Source organism: Thermobia domestica, chromosome 10 (genome assembly GCF_964235325.1).
Source record: "Thermobia domestica chromosome 10, izTheDome1.hap1.1, whole genome shotgun sequence".
NCBI classification, from domain to species: Eukaryota; Metazoa; Arthropoda; class Insecta; order Zygentoma; family Lepismatidae; genus Thermobia; species Thermobia domestica.
The window spans coordinates 32176344-32193940 of record NC_137463.1 but is presented as its reverse complement, the minus strand read 5'-3'; the positions used below and the strand labels follow the sequence as shown (position 1 = coordinate 32193940).

The window sequence follows — 17597 nt, the reverse complement described above, 5'->3', positions numbered from 1 at the left end:
GAACTTATGGGACTCGAACCACGATATTCAATTGTCAAAAAGTGTGTCCAGGAAAGTATACATTTATTTGAGCCGCATAAAAGAGGGGGAGAAGCGATCCCGGACTTGGTTAACAATAATAATTTATATTGTATTCGTTTGTGGATTAAATAAAACTGTTGGAAAGATTTAAAAAGCTTCTTTCTGCATTGACTTATAATCATATGTTGAAAAGGAAACGTCAACTATATCGTGTTACATATGCTTAAGTATTCGTTGTCACAGTATCGTTGGCATTGTTTGTTCGAACAAGTACGGTGTTTAATTGTCAAATAGTGTGTAATGGTTTACTTTGAAAAAATATATTCATTCTTTGAGAAGGAGAAAAGGGATGAGATGAGGTTATTTTGGACCTAGTTAGTACCTCTTGTTTTCGTCTGTGACGCCACATTTACTTTTTGCTTAAAACTGATTGGTTCATTGTAATAACGATTAATCATACTTCTGTAACGAGATAACATTGAGGAGTTATTTCTTATGACAAACAAGAACATTTATGTGTAATGGTTTACTTTGAAAGAATACATTCATTCCTAGAGAAGGTAAAAGAGGGAAGTGATGAGCTGAACCTAGTAACTACTTTTCGTTTCCGTTCGTGGATAAATAATAATGACGTCATAAGTATAGGTTTTTATAGGGCATGGGTACATGAACGAACATAAAATTTCATGATTAGTGGATTAATTTGGCAGAACCAAAGTCATGGTCTCCATAACTAATTTTAGTATTTGATCACCTAAAATTGCTAAAGATATAATTTGGTAAGGTTTCTAACCTCATGTATTTTCTTTATTATGTTATAGGCATGCACTATCTAGATTTAGTTTCCGAAGGTCATGTGTTTGATTCTCGATGAGAGCTTATATGACTGATATTAACAAATTTTTGTGCTGTTTTGGATTTATACTCTACATAGACGTTGTGTGAGCTCTTCAAACTAGAGTTTACTGTCACTTTATTTACATATAATGGGGATATGCGTACCTTAATGCACTCATCTTAAGCTTTCTGATAAGAGAGAACCACGATACTTTAAGGTTACGTTCTTGGTCATGTTGTTAGTTCGTGTAATTTGTATCTTAAATAACATTGACGGTTTAGTTAAAATCATCATCTCAAAATATTGTAGCCAAAAATTTTCAGTGAGTACAAAGAGGGAATTGTTTCACGGTTAACCGTCAAACCTTATCCGGTTTTTAACTATTCGATTAACAAATAAACGGTTTTTAACTATTCGTGTGTTACATGTGCTTACGTATTCGTTGTCAGTATCATTGCCATTCTTTTGTTATTGCATACTGAACATATACAGTATTTAATTGTCAATGGTTTACTTTGAAAGGATATATTTATTCTTTGAGAAGGATAAAAGGGATGGGATGATGTGATTTTGGACCTAGTTAGTACCTCTCGTTTCCGTTCGTGGATTAAATAAAAAGATGATTCTTTGCTTAAATCTGATTAGTTCATTGTTCGAACGATTTTTAAAACGCTCCGCGTTTGTTGATCAGTAAGAGCTTCATTGATGGAAACAATGTTGCCAGATTTTGAAAATCTAAACTGCTCCGATTCTTTTTCGAAATGGTTCCGCTGAGTGCAAGAATTTTCAAAACTAAAAATTTTCAAACTGAAAAATTTAAACAAACTTTTCAAAACAAAAAAATTTCGAACTAAAATTTTCAAATCAAAAAAAATTAAACAAAAAATGTCAAACAAAAATTTCAGACTAAAAGATTTCAAATAAAATTTTGAAGCAAATTTTGAAAATCTAAAACTTTTAAAACTAAAAAAAGAAAAAACAAACTTTCTGGAACGTAATTTTTTAAACTTAAAATTTTCGAACTTAATATTTCAAACCGAATTTGAAAACTAAAAACTTTTCGAACCAAATTTTCAAACAAGTTTTTCGAACTCAGAAAGTTTCAGACTTAAATCTTGCAAATCAAAATTTCAAACTAAAAGTTTTCGATCTAAAATTTTGAACTAAAAAAATTCGAACTCAAAGTTCAAACTAAAAATTTTCGAACTCAGAAAGTTTAAAATCAAAATTTGAAACAAGTTTCGAATTAAAAATATTTTCGAACTACAATTATCCAACTCAAACTTTTCGAAAATCTTAACAGAGTTTGAAAGTGATCACGTAAACAGATTACATCGTAGATTGTGAATTGTTGCTAAGTTGAAAGTGCAGTCAGTTTAACGACTTTTAGTTTTATGATTTGAATTTAAATTATCTTGGAGAAGTATTCAGGATTGAATTTGATATATGATGATGAACCGTTTGGCTAGTCATTGCTAGTCATTTATTTCGTAACGGAACATTGAAATGAAGTCTCAAGCTCATCTCATAAGACAAACTATCTAGTCAGCCCTAACTCACAAATCGTTTCGCTAGCCAAAGACCGTTGGTAAGCCGTAACTTTTAGTAATGTAACACAGTTTACGTTTTAAGATTTATATTGTCTTGAGAACGATTGAGTTCGTTTATGTAATGAACCCGTTGTCCAGCCATTGCCTGATTTCACATCGTAGCTCACGAAAGCAATCTTGTTGTAGTTGTTTAGCCGTGACCATTTTTTCTGGACATAGCCTGTATGATCACCAGGAATGAAATACTACTTAGTTTAGCGACCATTAAGACGTGATTTAATAAATATTAGCCACTTTAACACTTGAACTTGTATGAAGTGTTACACCTTTGCGAAATCAATCCGGAGTTCGACTCCAGGTAAGGAAACAGATTTTTGTTTGTTCTAAAGCAGGGTGTCTTAACATTTGATGGTTCATATTTCACCTTATTTCACGTCTCAATGGTCGCTAAACTAAGTAGTATTTCATTCCTGGTGATCATACAGGCTATGTCCAAAAAAATGGTCACGGCTAAACAACTACAAGATTGCTTTCGTGAGCTACGATGTGAAATCAGGCTATGGCTGACCAACGGGTTCATTACATAAACGAACTCAATCGTTCTCAAGACAATATAAATCTTAAAACGTAAACTGTGTTACATTACTAAAAGTTACGGCTTACCAACGGTCTTTGGCTAGCGAAACGATTTGTGAGTTAGGGCTGACTAGATAGTTTGTCTTATGAGATGAGCTTGAGACTTCATTTCAATGTTTCGTTACGAAATAAATGACTAGCAATGACTAGCCAAACGGTTCATCATCATATATCAAATTTAATCCTGAATACTTCTCCAAGGTAATTTAAATTCAAATCATAAAACTAAAAGTCGTTAAACTGACTGCACTTTCAACTTTAGCAACAATTCACAATCTACGATGTAATCTGTTTAGGTGATCACTTTCAATCTCTTTTAATATTTTCGAAAAGTTTGAGTTGGATAATTGTAGTTCGAAAATATTTTTAATTCGAAACGAGTTTCAAATTTTGATTTTAAACTTTCTGAGTTTGAAAATTTTGTTTGAACTTTGAGTTCGAATTTTTTTAGTTCAAAATTTTAGATCGAAAATTTTTAGTTTGAAATTTTGATTTGCAAGATTTGTTTGAAACTTTCTGAGTTCGAAAAACTTGTTTGAAAATTTGGTTCGAAAAGTTTTTAGTTTTCAAATTCGGTTTGAAATATTAAGTTCGAAAATTTTAAGTTTAAAAAATTACGTTCCAGAAAGTTTGGTTTTATTTTTTTTAGTTTTAAAAGTTTTAGATTTTCAAAATTTGCTTCAAAATTTTATTTGAAATCTTTTAGTTTGAAATTTTTGTTTGACATTTCTTGTTTATTTTTTTTTATTTGAAAATTTTAGTTCGAAAATTTTTTTGTTTTCAAAAGTTTGTTTGAATTTTTGTTTGAATATTTTGTTTTCAAAATTTTTAGTTTTGAAAATTCTTGCACTCAGCGGAACCATTTCGAAAAAGAATCGGAGCAGTTTAGATTTTCAAAATCTGGCAACATTGTTTCCATCAATGAAGCGCTTACTGATCAACAAACGCGGAGCGTTTTAAAAATCGCTCGAACAATGAACTAATCAGATTTAAGCAAAGAATCATCTTTTTATTTAATCCACGAACGGAAACGAGAGGTACTAACTAGGTCCAAAATCACATCATCCCATCCCTTTTATCCTTCTCAAAGAATAAATATATCCTTTCAAAGTAAACCATTGACAATTAAATACTGTATACGTTCAGTATGCAATAACAAAAGAATGGCAATGATACTGACAACGAATACGTAAGCACATGTAACACACGAATAGTTAAAAACCGTTTATTTGTTAATCGAATAGTTAAAAACCGGATAAGGTTTAACGGTTAACCGTGAAACAATTCCCTATTTGTACCCACTGAAAATTTTTGGCTACAATATTTTGAGATGATGATTTTAACTAAACCATCAATGTTATTTAAGATATAAATTACACGAACTAACAACATGACCAAGAACGTAACCTTAAAGTATCGTGGTTCTCTCTTATCAGAAAGCTTAAGATGAGTGCATTAAGGTACGCATATCCTCATTATATGTAAATAAAGTGACAGTAAACTCTAGTTTGAAGAGCTCACACAACGTCTATGTAGAGTATAAATCCAAAACAGCACAAAAATTTGTTAATATCAGTCATATAAGCTCTCATCGAGAATCAAACACATGACCTTCGGAAACTAAATCTAGATAGTGCATGCCTATAATATAATAAAGAAAATACATGAGGTTAGAAACCTTACCAAATTATATCTTTAGCAATTTTAGGTGATCAAATACTAAAATTAGTTATGGAGACAATGACTTTGGTTCTGCCAAATTAATCCACCAATCATGAAATTTTATGTTCGTTCATGTACCCATGCCCTATAAAAACCTATACTTATGACGTCATTATTATTTATCCACGAACGGAAACGAAAAGTAGTTACTAGGTTCAGCTCATCACTTCCCTCTTTTACCTTCTCTAGGAATGAATGTATTCTTTCAAAGTAAACCATTACACATAAGTGTTCTTGTTTGTCATAAGAAATAACTCCTCAATGTTATCTCGTTACAGAAGTATGATTAATCGTTATTACAATGAACCAATCAGTTTTAAGCAAAAAGTAAATGTGGCGTCACAGACGAAAACAAGAGGTACTAACTAGGTCCAAAATAACCTCATCTCATCCCTTTTCTCCTTCTCAAAGAATGAATATATTTTTTCAAAGTAAACCATTACACACTATTTGACAATTAAACACCGTACTTGTTCGAACAAATAATGCCAACGATACTGTGACAACGAATACTTAAGCATATGTAACACGATATAGTTGAAGTTTCCTTTTCAACATATGATTATAAGTCAATGCAGAAAGAAGCTTTTTAAATCTTTCCAACAGTTTTATTTAATCCACAAACGAATACAATATAAATTATTATTGTTAACCAAGTCCGGGATCGCTTCTCCCCCTCTTTTATGCGGCTCAAATAAATGTATACTTTCCTGGACACACTTTTTGACAATTGAATATCGTGGTTCGAGTCCCATAAGTTCCATGAATGAAACTAAACCTTAACTAAAATCAAGTATTCCTCCCAAAGTTTTCGAGTTAAGTTGATTTTGAGTTTAACGTCCCGTTCAGCAGTGAGGATAGAACCTACTAAATAACGTGAAATCCAGACCGCATGAGCTCCTTCCGGGAATCGAACCCTGGTCTCCCACGTTAAGGCGCATACGCTAACCGGTTAGCCACGGAGGAACTCCAAAGTTTTCGAGTTTCATATTAATACTAATACTATTTAAACTATTACTGTGGTCTACTAATTCATAATGTAATAGATCATCAAGAAAGAGATCAAACCTTGTTTTAGTAATTTTATACCCATAAAAGGGAACGAAAAAGCCATCATAACCTCCAAGCTAAAAATCCCAGTTCAGTGACGTCAAACGAACATATTAGCTTGAACCAAATACCTCTAATTCATTCATACCAGTAGGGGTGCGGTGGCTCAGTGGTAGAGCGTTCACCTCTGCTGTATGTGGTCCCTGGTTCAAACCCCGCCAAAATAGTTTTGTGGTGGGCAACATTATGCTCGGGATACTCCAATTTTCTCCCACACTTTCATTCATTTCTCATCGTCACCGTCTCCTTTAGCTTAAACGGCATAACCGTGGGTGGATTTCATTTGCACCAGTGTTAGTCCATTTCATCAAAGGGATAACAATCTCCAAATTTTATGCCATAAAAGGGAACGAAAAATAAAAAGCACTCGTAAACCTGTATTATTTCATAACGTAATGAATCATCAAGACCAAATTTTTAGTAATTTTAAAGAATCATCATAACATCTGATCCAAAACTTCCAATTCAATGACGTCATAGCAAGGTCAAGGTATCTCTGACTCATTCGCACCAGCGTGCATGGCCCCTGAATAAGCATAAGCAAAATTTCAATAGGTGACGCAATCCCGGGCCAAAGCATCTCTGATTCATTCACTATGGTCCATGAGGTCCCGAATTGCATAATCAAAAGTGACATAGGGTGGGGCCAGTACTACTTCCACCGCATTTCAGATGGTACATTTTAAATATAATTATTTTTGTCCTAAAATGATCATATGAATATATATACAGAGCTCATTGTGTTAATGTAATTATTTTGTATAAATATTCATGCATTAAGGAATATAGCATTACACACCAAAAAGTTTGACCAAAACGGAAATTGAACTTATAATTTTATGATTATATTTCACGCAGTTTACCGCTGAGCTAACAAACAATCCTGCGGAACACCTTCTGAAGAAATGTAACTGATTTTCCAAGACAATGACATATCCGTAGCATATGCTATTCTTTTTCTTCTTTGTCTTTTTTTATTTTAAAATGGATACTACAACAACTATATTCTCTGTCTTTCATTGGAAAGGTTTTTTTAAGTATGAGAACGTAAGTAACAAAATCAGCATGTGCTCACATATATGCATAGCTTCGAAATACTGTATGATTGTGTAGTTCAATGAATATTATTTTTTTCCACACTCATTTCAATGTCTTATTACACTTAAAGGAAGGAAAAAAAACATTCGCGCATTTTTTTTCGATTGCGAAGGTTGGTTTGTGAGATCGAATTTTCGTCTTTGGTTTACTGTTTCCGACGGCACCCGAAATTAGACAGAATTTTTTTTTAGCTTAAAATAGCCATAATGAATGCGCTCATTCTTTTTGCAATAGGGTGTACATTCACATTGAAATTATAATTGTTCATATGACATACCTTGCTGTACTAAATCGGGTGTTTGGATTTATTCCTTGTTGGTGTTGTAATTTCAATGCAGTAATGTAGATTATAGTACGAAACTTTGATACGCATGAAAACTATATCAGAGATTATAACACATCATTGCTTATATCACATTTTTAAAAAATTGAACTAATAACCTTCGTCAGGTACTACCTTCCAAGAGTTGTAACCAGCCAGATTTTTTGTAACGGTTTGCCATTAATAATAAAAAAAATATATACTGGATCTGGGTTTCTTCTTATTTATAAATACATATTTATTCGTTACAGGCCTATTCTGTATATTAGCCGAAGAAAAGACTTATCGATGTCAATTTCTAACGTTACCTGGCTAATCTACATAGCTAATTCTACCTGGTTTATACAAATAAAGAGATTCGGTAAAAATATCAAATTGTATAGTGCACAGTTAGGTTCATAACCTTCACCTGTCTCAGTGTTTTGATCTTCGAGGTAAGTTTTAAAAGCATATTTTAAAAATAAAGTAATATTTATGTTTTCGAGATATTTGGTTTATCCCTTTTCATCAGAAAAAAGACAAAATTAATTCTGGCATATCTCCTTTAAGAAGAAGATAAACTCTTCCTCTTGCCCTGACATCCATTTTCATTTGCAAAGCTTAAAGGTCCTTCATGACTATATGGTAAGCATATGGGCCTGTGGGAGACCAGGATTCAATTACTGGTGAGAACTCATTTAGTTAGGATCCCACGCTAATTTGTAGGTCCATGTATCACGTAGAGTCAGTGCTGAGAAAGGACGTTAAAGTTTCAAATCAATCAACCATTTTCAGAGCTTTAGTTAACGCGCACTGCAATCCAACACAGGAATTTCGATTTAGTTATGTATTTTGGAGTTATTAAACAAGGATTTCAGTATAACAGCTGTTAACAGAATGCTATTTTGTACGAGATATGGGTTTAAAACTAAAAAAAAATTCAAACTGAGGACACTAGAACCTCACAGGTTAAACAATATTCGCTACGTTAAACATGTTCATTACAGTATCCATATAACATTAATGTTAAATTATTGCTATAGATTTGAATAAACTTTGTGTGTATTGTGGAAGAGATAAGTGAGCTCAGAGCTCTCATTTACCGATTTACACTGCATTTACGTAATTTATTACCTGAGGAATTTTGTATCCAAGAAGTTTGGTGGTTTTTAGAGTTCTATGTGCAACGGAAACCGGAGCAATCGATGCTCGCCTTTGCACTTCCATTAGAACAGCGTCCACATACGGCATCCTGTCACGGATAAATAAAATATACTAAGACAAAATAAATTATTTATTAGAAGCTTAAGTTTATCTCAAAGCATCAATAGATCCTGACTATTATTAATTATTATACCATATTACAATATGGATGCATTGTAGAGACATATGCTATGGAAATTACATTGATAAATTCTCTAATGTTTAACGCTCGCTAATTAATTATTTGATTTGATTGTTTGAAAATATTCAATTATTAGAATTCTAAATACTAGTAATAAAGATCATTGCTACTAAATTTTCTAGTAAAAGACGAAACTAGAGATTTTCAAGTAATCATAAATGATTCATCGGGTTTGAAAAGACAGGATTAACAAAAGATATAAAGTACAATAATAACGAATAATACTTGAAAATATGCAGAAATTGTCCACGTTTTAGATATACTGTTACAAATGTTCGATGTGGCTTCCTTTCGTCACACGACACGATCTATAAAGTAGTCTAGTTCGCCCCACGCACGCTCTAGGATATCTACTAATGGTCGTAAATGTATCTGTAACGCGATCCTGAAGCTCACTCAAAGTTGTTGATAGTAGAGGCATATATATTATGTCTTTCACCCTCCCCCCCCAAAAAAAATTCACAAACTTTCAGATTCGAGGATCTAGGAGGTTAAGTCATCTTGGAGACGCCATTTTGGAAACCAGACTTGTGGTGCCAACTATCACCACAAGTGAGTATTATGGATATGATAAATTAAAAATTTCAGTTGTTCTTTCGTTTTGTAATTAGCACGAACGCAATCTTCAGCTACTTCATTTTAAAACCCGATGAATCCTTATAATCGCTATCAATATTATGTCTGGCTGTACAATGGCAGAAATAGTGAAAACGATTATTTCACCAGACATAGTGAAAAAATAATGAATAAGTTAAATTACGCATATTTATACACTTTTATATACAGATGTTGATCAGAAAAATGGAAACACCTTAACGAAATTGCAACTTACCAGATTAATATGGTGTCGGGCCACCTTTCGCCTTCAGAACAGCCGTGATGCGACGTAGGATGGAGGCATAGAGATCGTGAACGGTAGCAAGTGGAATTTTACACCATTCCTCGTGCAGGGCATCGGCCAGTTCTGTGAGAGAGGATGGAGATAGAAATCGTCGCTGGAGTCGTGTTTCCAAGACGGACCACAGATGTTCAATTGTGTTGAGAGCTGGGGATTGGGCGGGCCAGGGGAGGTGTTGAACTTCATCCCGATGTTCCTCAAATCACGCTGCAACAACGCCAGCTGTGTGAATGGGTGCATTAACATCCTGGAAGATGGCGTCATTGTCCGGGAACAACATCCGGACCATAGGATGCAAGTGGTCTCCTAAAATTGCGACATAATCGTTGGCAGTGATTCGTCCGCTAAGTGTGACCACAGGACCTAATGAAAACCATGATATGGCGTCCCACAGCATCACCGAGCGACCGCCATGTTTCACAGTTGGACAGAGACACTGCAGATCATAAGCTTCTTTGGGCGTTCTCTATACATAAACACGGCCCGTTTTTGGGAATAGAGTGAAGGATGACTCATCCGACCATATCACACGTTTCCAGTCCTCAACGGTCCAAGTTGCATGGTCGCGGCACTATTTGCGGCGTGCGAAAGCGTTATGGTCCCTGATGAGCGGTTTGGCCCGTGCAACACGACGCCGTAAGTTCATGTCATGTAATTCGCGGCGGACTGTGATTGTCGAAACAGGGTGAGGGAGGTGCTGATTGAGTTCCTCCGTCACTTGCTCCGCAGTGGCACGACGGTTCTGCGTGGCAATGCGCTTTAATACCCGGCGTGACCTGTCACTTATGATTTTCTTCCGCTGACTGATCCGCTTCCCCGATGTGGTTTTCCCGTGTGTTGTGTAGGCCGTCATCACCTTCAACACTGTCCCACGCGACACACCTAACACAGTAGCCACTGCCGTCACACTCACTCCACATAACCGCGCACCAACAATTTGCCCTCTTTGAAAATGTGAGAGGTCTCCCATTTTACACTACCTCCGTCTACTGCAGCCACTAGACACTAGTGTTCCACTGCGCCTGACGTAGTATGGAGACCGACCTAACACACTACCACTAGCGGTCCGGCGCTGCGGGCGCCACGACACCACTGCCAACCCATACATCTGACGTGTTGCCAACTACAGGTGTTTCCATTTTTCTGATCATCATCTGTAGTTGAATAATAAAATAGTTATTTACCCGGATTGCATAGTTTATTTATAATCTGCTGCAATATTTCGTCTTCTTACTATTCAGAGGACATCTTCAGGCAGATTTGTCAAAATGTCAGAATTAATTTTCTTTCGAATCCTTCTTATTTCTTCATAATTAACAGAAAAGCATACTTCTATTTTTGTTCACAAAAGGCTGTAAGCATCAAATTTTAAGACAAGGAGTAAGCTCTAAGTTTACACTGTAATGGTGCTTTTTAAGGATGCAGAAGGTATTCCAATTCATCTGTCTGCTCAAGTGGATTATTGTCTGAAATTGTAAATGGGTTTTAATTTAAGATTGGGAGATATAATCCTTCTTATGTTATATTTTATCTTAATGCTTCATAGGTTGCATGAATGTTCAATTAATATTTTCACGAATTTTCACAAAACTCTATATATATATAGTTTTGTGAAAATTCGTGAAAATATTAATTGAACATTCATGCAACCTATGAAGCATTAAGATAAAATATAACTTAAGAAGGATTACCTGGAGTGAAAGTATTAGCTCAGGTGTGCTTACGCCAGGAACTACACAAACTAGCACTCAATTCACATATACAACCTCTAAGATTATCTTGTCTCTTTTACTTTCAACAGAGGATATTAAGGTGGATCACTAGCTGTTCTCGGTGTTATGCTAAACACTGCTTGAAAAGTGCGGCGTTGCCAGATAGTGTCGAGTGTTTACTGGTGACAGATAATAAAGGAAGTAATGATGGAATTCTGCTTGGATACTTACTGGTGAAATAAGTTTTCGAACCTTACCGCAATTCACAGTTAAGTCCGCTTCTCGAACTACAACGCTAGAATCCAGGAATTAAACGTACAAATTTAGCAACAACGCATTATGGCGTTCTGTGCAAGTTTCTTCTCAAAATCTATTTCCTTAAGTGTAAATTAATATTTAAATAAAATGTGTAACGTAACACGAAAACCGGTCAAACAGTATATCTATTTCGTAATATGATCGTTACTTTAAAGTACTTTACACATTCAAATAAACATTTCATAAAATTGAGCACTTTTAGTAAGATCTAACAGCAAGTGCCATCCTGTGTGCTCATCGTAAAACGAATCAAATATTTTCTTTTATTTGTTACCTTTTACGATATCAGAAGACACAACCAAATGAATTAGTGTCTTGTGTTGTAGCTGAAACATAACTTTATCTTATAGTAAAATATTTATAATGTGTAACGTTTCGTTGCGCAGTAGTTAAAGGAATGAGCTAAAATATGTACTGACTTCCGGGTGGTGATCCACCTTAATACCTGAAGAAATCAGCAAACAATGGCTGATATTTTTATTTTCAATAGTATCAATTTATTGTAATAGTTTTTGTTTTGTCTTGTCTATTACTGAATATGATTTCTGCGGATGTCTCCGTAACAAACAATATTTTTTGTGGAAAATCAGTACTTACTGCTTTACTTGGGCTTTTTGTGATCCAGAGTGGAAATTTGATTTACTATAAATTAAGAATAAATCAGAAGGCTATGAAAAAGACGTAGTTCGGTGATATTTTCAGAAACCTTCCTGAAGATGTTCTCAGAAAAATAAAAGGATGAAACATAAATAAACTCTGCATTCTAGTTTCAATGATCTTTAAATTCACTATTTTATTAATCATTATTCAATGATCTTTAAAGATGTTACAATACTTACTTTACTCTATCAGCCAATGTTGGTTGTCGTTCTCGTGGAACTACTGCATCAATTTCTTCTTGGACCTTCTTCTGTATCTCTGGATACAAAATCATATAGAGAATGGCAAAGCTTAGAGAGTTACTAGTTGTCTCTGTTCCTGCCATGAATAAGTCCAAACACAGTGACAACAATTGTTCCTCTGAAAAAGAAAATTGAAGTGATCGTAAGTTGAAAAAGCAAATGAAACTGAAGACGAATTTACATCAATAAAAATAATGAAAGTGACTATGTTTGTAACTTAAGAACTCTTGAACCGCCCAACCGAGAGCACTGTAGTAATAGAACAAAGTGATTGACTAACGAAACATATTACTCTTTTTTTCTTATTTCAATCCAGTAAAGCGGGTAATTGACTTTAGTATACTATAAAATACTGTGTATATTCCATTCTATAACATATAGATTATTTCAATCCTGCTACAAAAAGCATTCTACATAATAAACATGTTAGAAGCGCATTCCTTTCTTAATTACATCCTGTATCATCTTATATTATATAAACAGAAAATACCCTATTTTTTAAGAATTATTCTGCTTCTCTATCTGTGTTAATTAAACAACAATAAAACTGAAAACTGTTTAGAGAACTTAACAAAGAGCTTTATTGTTAAAAAATATCCATTTTAAAGATATATAAAAGTTTACCTGTAAAAGTGGAATTCTTTCCTTTGTTTTTCTGAATTTCAAGAAGAAAGACGTCAATGAGGTCTCGCGGTTGATCTTCGTATAAAGTTTCCCTGTGATTGTTTATGGTCTCCTGGAAAAGAAAAGAAACCGCTTCGTTCACTGAATGAAAATAGAATTAATGATATTTATATCCTTAAGATGCGAATAATTAATATTGAGATAAAATTCATAGGGAAATCTATAGCTGAACGATTTGGTTCATATACGGAAGGTCTTAATTCGTTTTAGCATTCAAACATCTTTTAGAGTATTGGCTCCAATACTTTTCTTTTTTGTACCATTTGTTATACCTGTTTCAAAGATTGTATCCTCCATGTCAATAAAACACATTAACTTAACAAATACCCTTTCATGTAATTTCACTTATTATTATTATTATTATTATTATTATTATTATTATTATTATTATTATTATTATTATTATTATTATTATTATTATTATTATTATTATTAACTGTAAATGAAAGTTTCGAACATGTTTGACAAACGGAACTTATACCAAGATTTGTGAATAGATTAGGGTAAGTCTAATTGTATTTTATACTATTTCAATTTTAACTGTACTAAACTGCCACATCTACCATTACAACTTCAAGTCCAATCATAAATAATAATTAAAACAAATTCCCAAACAATTTTCGTACCATATATCAATAAGATTCCTTTAACGTTTTCTAAACAGAAAATACCATTAATAAATAATTATATGTTTTTAAACTAAAAAGGGCTGAGTTACCTTATCCGACATTACTAATAGTTTTTCCTGTATTGTAGAAGAGTCCGCCACGTATTTCAGATTGGTAAATGAGCAATTACACATAATTTTAAAACAAGTAATATACATTTTATAAGTTTATAATTAATCAATTGTAAAATGCGATTTTAATACATTGGAAGTATAATTGAATTGCAAAGAATTGAGTCACGTAGCTTACAGTTTCTCGTGAATTTGTTATGACAGGATATGATATTACATGTTCAGTACTGAGTAAGGAAAAATTTAAGGAAAGGAAATGGCGTTCAATATTGGTGGAATGGCGCTATGTCAGATATTTGCTTTTGAATTTCGGCGAAAGTTCTGAATAAGCACCGGACCTGTTTCTATCTAAGGACCAGTTAATGATACTGGAATTTGAATACACATGAAGCTAATATTGTAGTTTGGTCTCTTGTCATCAGGGAAAGATTTTCTTGAAGTCTGGGAGTAGAAGCTATGGGTGTATGTTGGAACATCTCTTCTTGGGTGATTCAACGCATTTCTAAGATGAGTTGCAATAAAGTTTCTTAATCAATATATTGGTTAATTGGAGTTTAACTTCCCTCTACAATACCAAAAATACATAAGTTGGTACTTACTGGTTAAAATAAATCATAAAAAACTAATAGGGTCTTTTATTAGAGACAAGCACCTCTCTGACAATCAAATCCAATAGGAACATTAGCTATTTATCTACGAAGGAGCTCTAAATCCATGTTTAGCCCTGGATGTAGGGGTAAGTACAATTTTTTTTTGTACCATCAAATAATTAACCATATGTATTGTAGTTTTAAAGAAAGTTTAGAATAATTTCATTTCATATAAAACTAAATTGATTTTGTTAAGCAAAAGTACTAAAATCCTTGTTTGATTCAAGAAAATTTGAAAATGCTTTTAAAGAATTGCTTTTAGTACAAATGATATAGCATTTCTTGCTGTTATATCCATGGTCTCCCAGTTGCATAGCCAAAGTAAATTGGTGGAGTTTAGTAGGTGGTACCCGAGAGTTCGAGAGGAATATTTATAGTCCGTTCAAATATTCCTCCAAAGACATTTAGTAAATACTACAGTATTAGAAATAGACATATTTTAAAGGAGACGCATTCCAAATATTCTTCACGTTTATTCTAATATTCTGCCATACACAAATAATGTTAGGTAGCTTTCATGATTATATGTAGACCAGGTTACCTGAAGGAAATTCCACATTCTATTGAGAATCCTCATCAGCTCGTTATATCCTGATCTCTCAGGTGCCAAATACCTTAGAAATGGCATTTGGTTCAGAAGGCCTCCTGACATATCAATCATTCGAAATGCTAAATGGAGCAGCTCCAGTAATTCCGCAAGACGTTGGTCATCGTGAGTGAAACGAGTCCCTGCAGTCATGGCCCACAGACTATTGAGAACAGTGATGTCAAAAGCATCGTGCATGGGGATGGCCAAAGAGCAGGATGCCTTCTTTTTCAGACCATCGATGAGAGCTTCAGTTTCGTTTCGAATTAGTGACTCCATGTTTCTCCTGCCGAAGCCAAATTCTTTCAGATGCCGTAGAGAGAATCTCCGCTGTTCCTGCCATGCACGTCCATCAGTAAATACTATTCCTGTAGGAGAAAATCGAATTTATTTAATGTTAAGTAACTCACAAGCAGTTAAATAAAACACATTTTTACTCATAATAGAATGGCATAAAAGCAAGCGAAAAGTTATTCAGTACGTACATTTAATAGATTTGTAGATGAGATTGCACTGATGAGAAGGTTTACAAAGGATACTAGGAAATTTAAATAATGGACTGAAAAAATATGAAATGTGAAAATATATGAGAAGATGAGAACATTAAAGAAGGAACGGAAGGAAGAATTATACAGCGAGAAAATTGAAATCGTCATCATTATTTTGTATTATTACTAAGTCATTTGTCATAAACTGAGAAACTTCCATCCACTGCAGTCTTCAGCTAATCTATTCGTCTTCATACAGAATTTTCTGTTTTAATACCGTCCACCAACTGTAGTCTTTCACTCCTCCATCTTTTTCCTGTCATCATGTCTTCTATCACATCTTCCATGATACAATTCCTTCTCAGCCAATATCTCAACAAGTTCCTTTCTCTCTTTTTAATTATTGATAAATCTAAAATTATTCTTTACTCTCTACTGTTTGCCACATTTCCACGTTCGTTTCCTGTTCGAACGAGCTAATTCTCTCCAATCTTCTTCACAGTCACAATAGCCATCTTTCGCCATTCCTATCCTTGCTTTTATTTCGCGTTCACACTTCATGTCCTCACTAATAATACTACCCAGGTACCGAATACTAGTCACCCGTTCTATTTTCTCGTCTCCTACTTCTATATTGAATACCGACTGCTTCGTTTCAATCTCCATTGCTTTTGCTTTTGTAACGTTTATTTTCATTCTAATTCTTCGTAACACTTCCTTAAATTGTTTCATATCTTTTATTCTAGGAGTCTAGGAGTCGTTTACGGGGTACTGGGTTTGAGTTCCGGAAGAGCAAGTATCTGGCTCGAGACAAAAATAGTTAAAAGTTAGAGGGGGCCGGCCACACATGTTCAAAACTGTTCGGCCCAGGTTTAGGATTGTCAACTGCAAGAACGGCTCGGCTCACAGCTCATTCACTATTGAGCTGAGCCAACAGTTCACCCAACCGAGCCGGCTCGAGCCGAAACAATCGAGCTGATGGCTCACCTCAACCGAGCTGGTTCGAGCCGATGGCTTACCTGAGTCGAGTTGGTGCCTCATCTCTACCGAGAAGCTCGAGCTGTTCGCTCACTTGAACCGGGCTTCTGCTTGAGCTCAAAACTTCGACCGTGCAGGTCTCAGCCTTGGTGGTAAGAACTACACTATATACTTATATTGGTGCTCACGACATTTGAATCTGTCTCGTTATAAAATTCCATTGCCATCTTGTTAATCGAGACGAGACAAGATGCGACCAGCGTCCCATCTCGTGAGCAACATTAAAAATATTCCACATTACTGCTTACATTTTTCATAGCTTTCGCTTTCCAGTCTAATCAGGCAATGATTTCAAAACGAGTTAAAACGAGCTAAACGAGCGAGTCATTTATAAGACTCGACTCGACTCGACTCGAAACTCGACCTTAAAACAGTGACTCGACTCGGAACTCGACTCGACAATATTACCTTTGTCTCGACTCGAAACTCGACTGAATTCGCTTCGAGTTTCGAGTCGAGTCGAGTTTTAGCTCGACTCGTGCCCATCCCTATTGTTGAATCAGATATATACGTAAGATTCTTATGGGTCTTCGAGCTTTCCATTCCAACTCAACCTTCTCTAGAATTCTCATTAACAATGTCTGGTTCACCAGGTCAAAAACCTTTTCTAGATCAATGAACATAACGTACTCCTCCTTCTTTCTGTATAAAACTTTCATATATTACTCTAAATAAGCCAATTGCATTTTTTGTGTTTTTACTGCCCTAAAACCAACTGTTCCTCCTCAATTTTTTAATTTATTAATCCATACAACCTTCTTTGCAGTATTCAGAACATAAATTTTTGCCACATGCGATATGAGACTAATAGTTTTAGTCCACAAATCTCTCTAAATTCGAATTTTTTGTCAATGGTATTATCATCGTCTTTAGAAAATATTTCGTTCATTGTCCAGTTTCG

General features: G+C 34.5%; 1 protein-coding gene across 1 annotated transcript in view; it reads right to left on the bottom strand.

The window, feature by feature from the left end:
- The window catches only part of LOC145662405 (methyl farnesoate epoxidase-like), a 44236-nt gene that overhangs the window by 10212 nt on the left and 16427 nt on the right, over window positions 1–17597 (bottom strand). Inside the window, exons 3-6 of the mRNA XM_081727944.1 lie at window positions 15126–15538; window positions 13136–13247; window positions 12449–12629; window positions 8411–8528 (exon numbers count right to left, since the gene is read on the bottom strand). Of these exons, the coding sequence (XP_081584070.1) occupies window positions 8411–8528; window positions 12449–12629; window positions 13136–13247; window positions 15126–15538 (824 nt within the window). The remainder of the gene's footprint in view (window positions 1–8410; window positions 8529–12448; window positions 12630–13135; window positions 13248–15125; window positions 15539–17597) is intronic.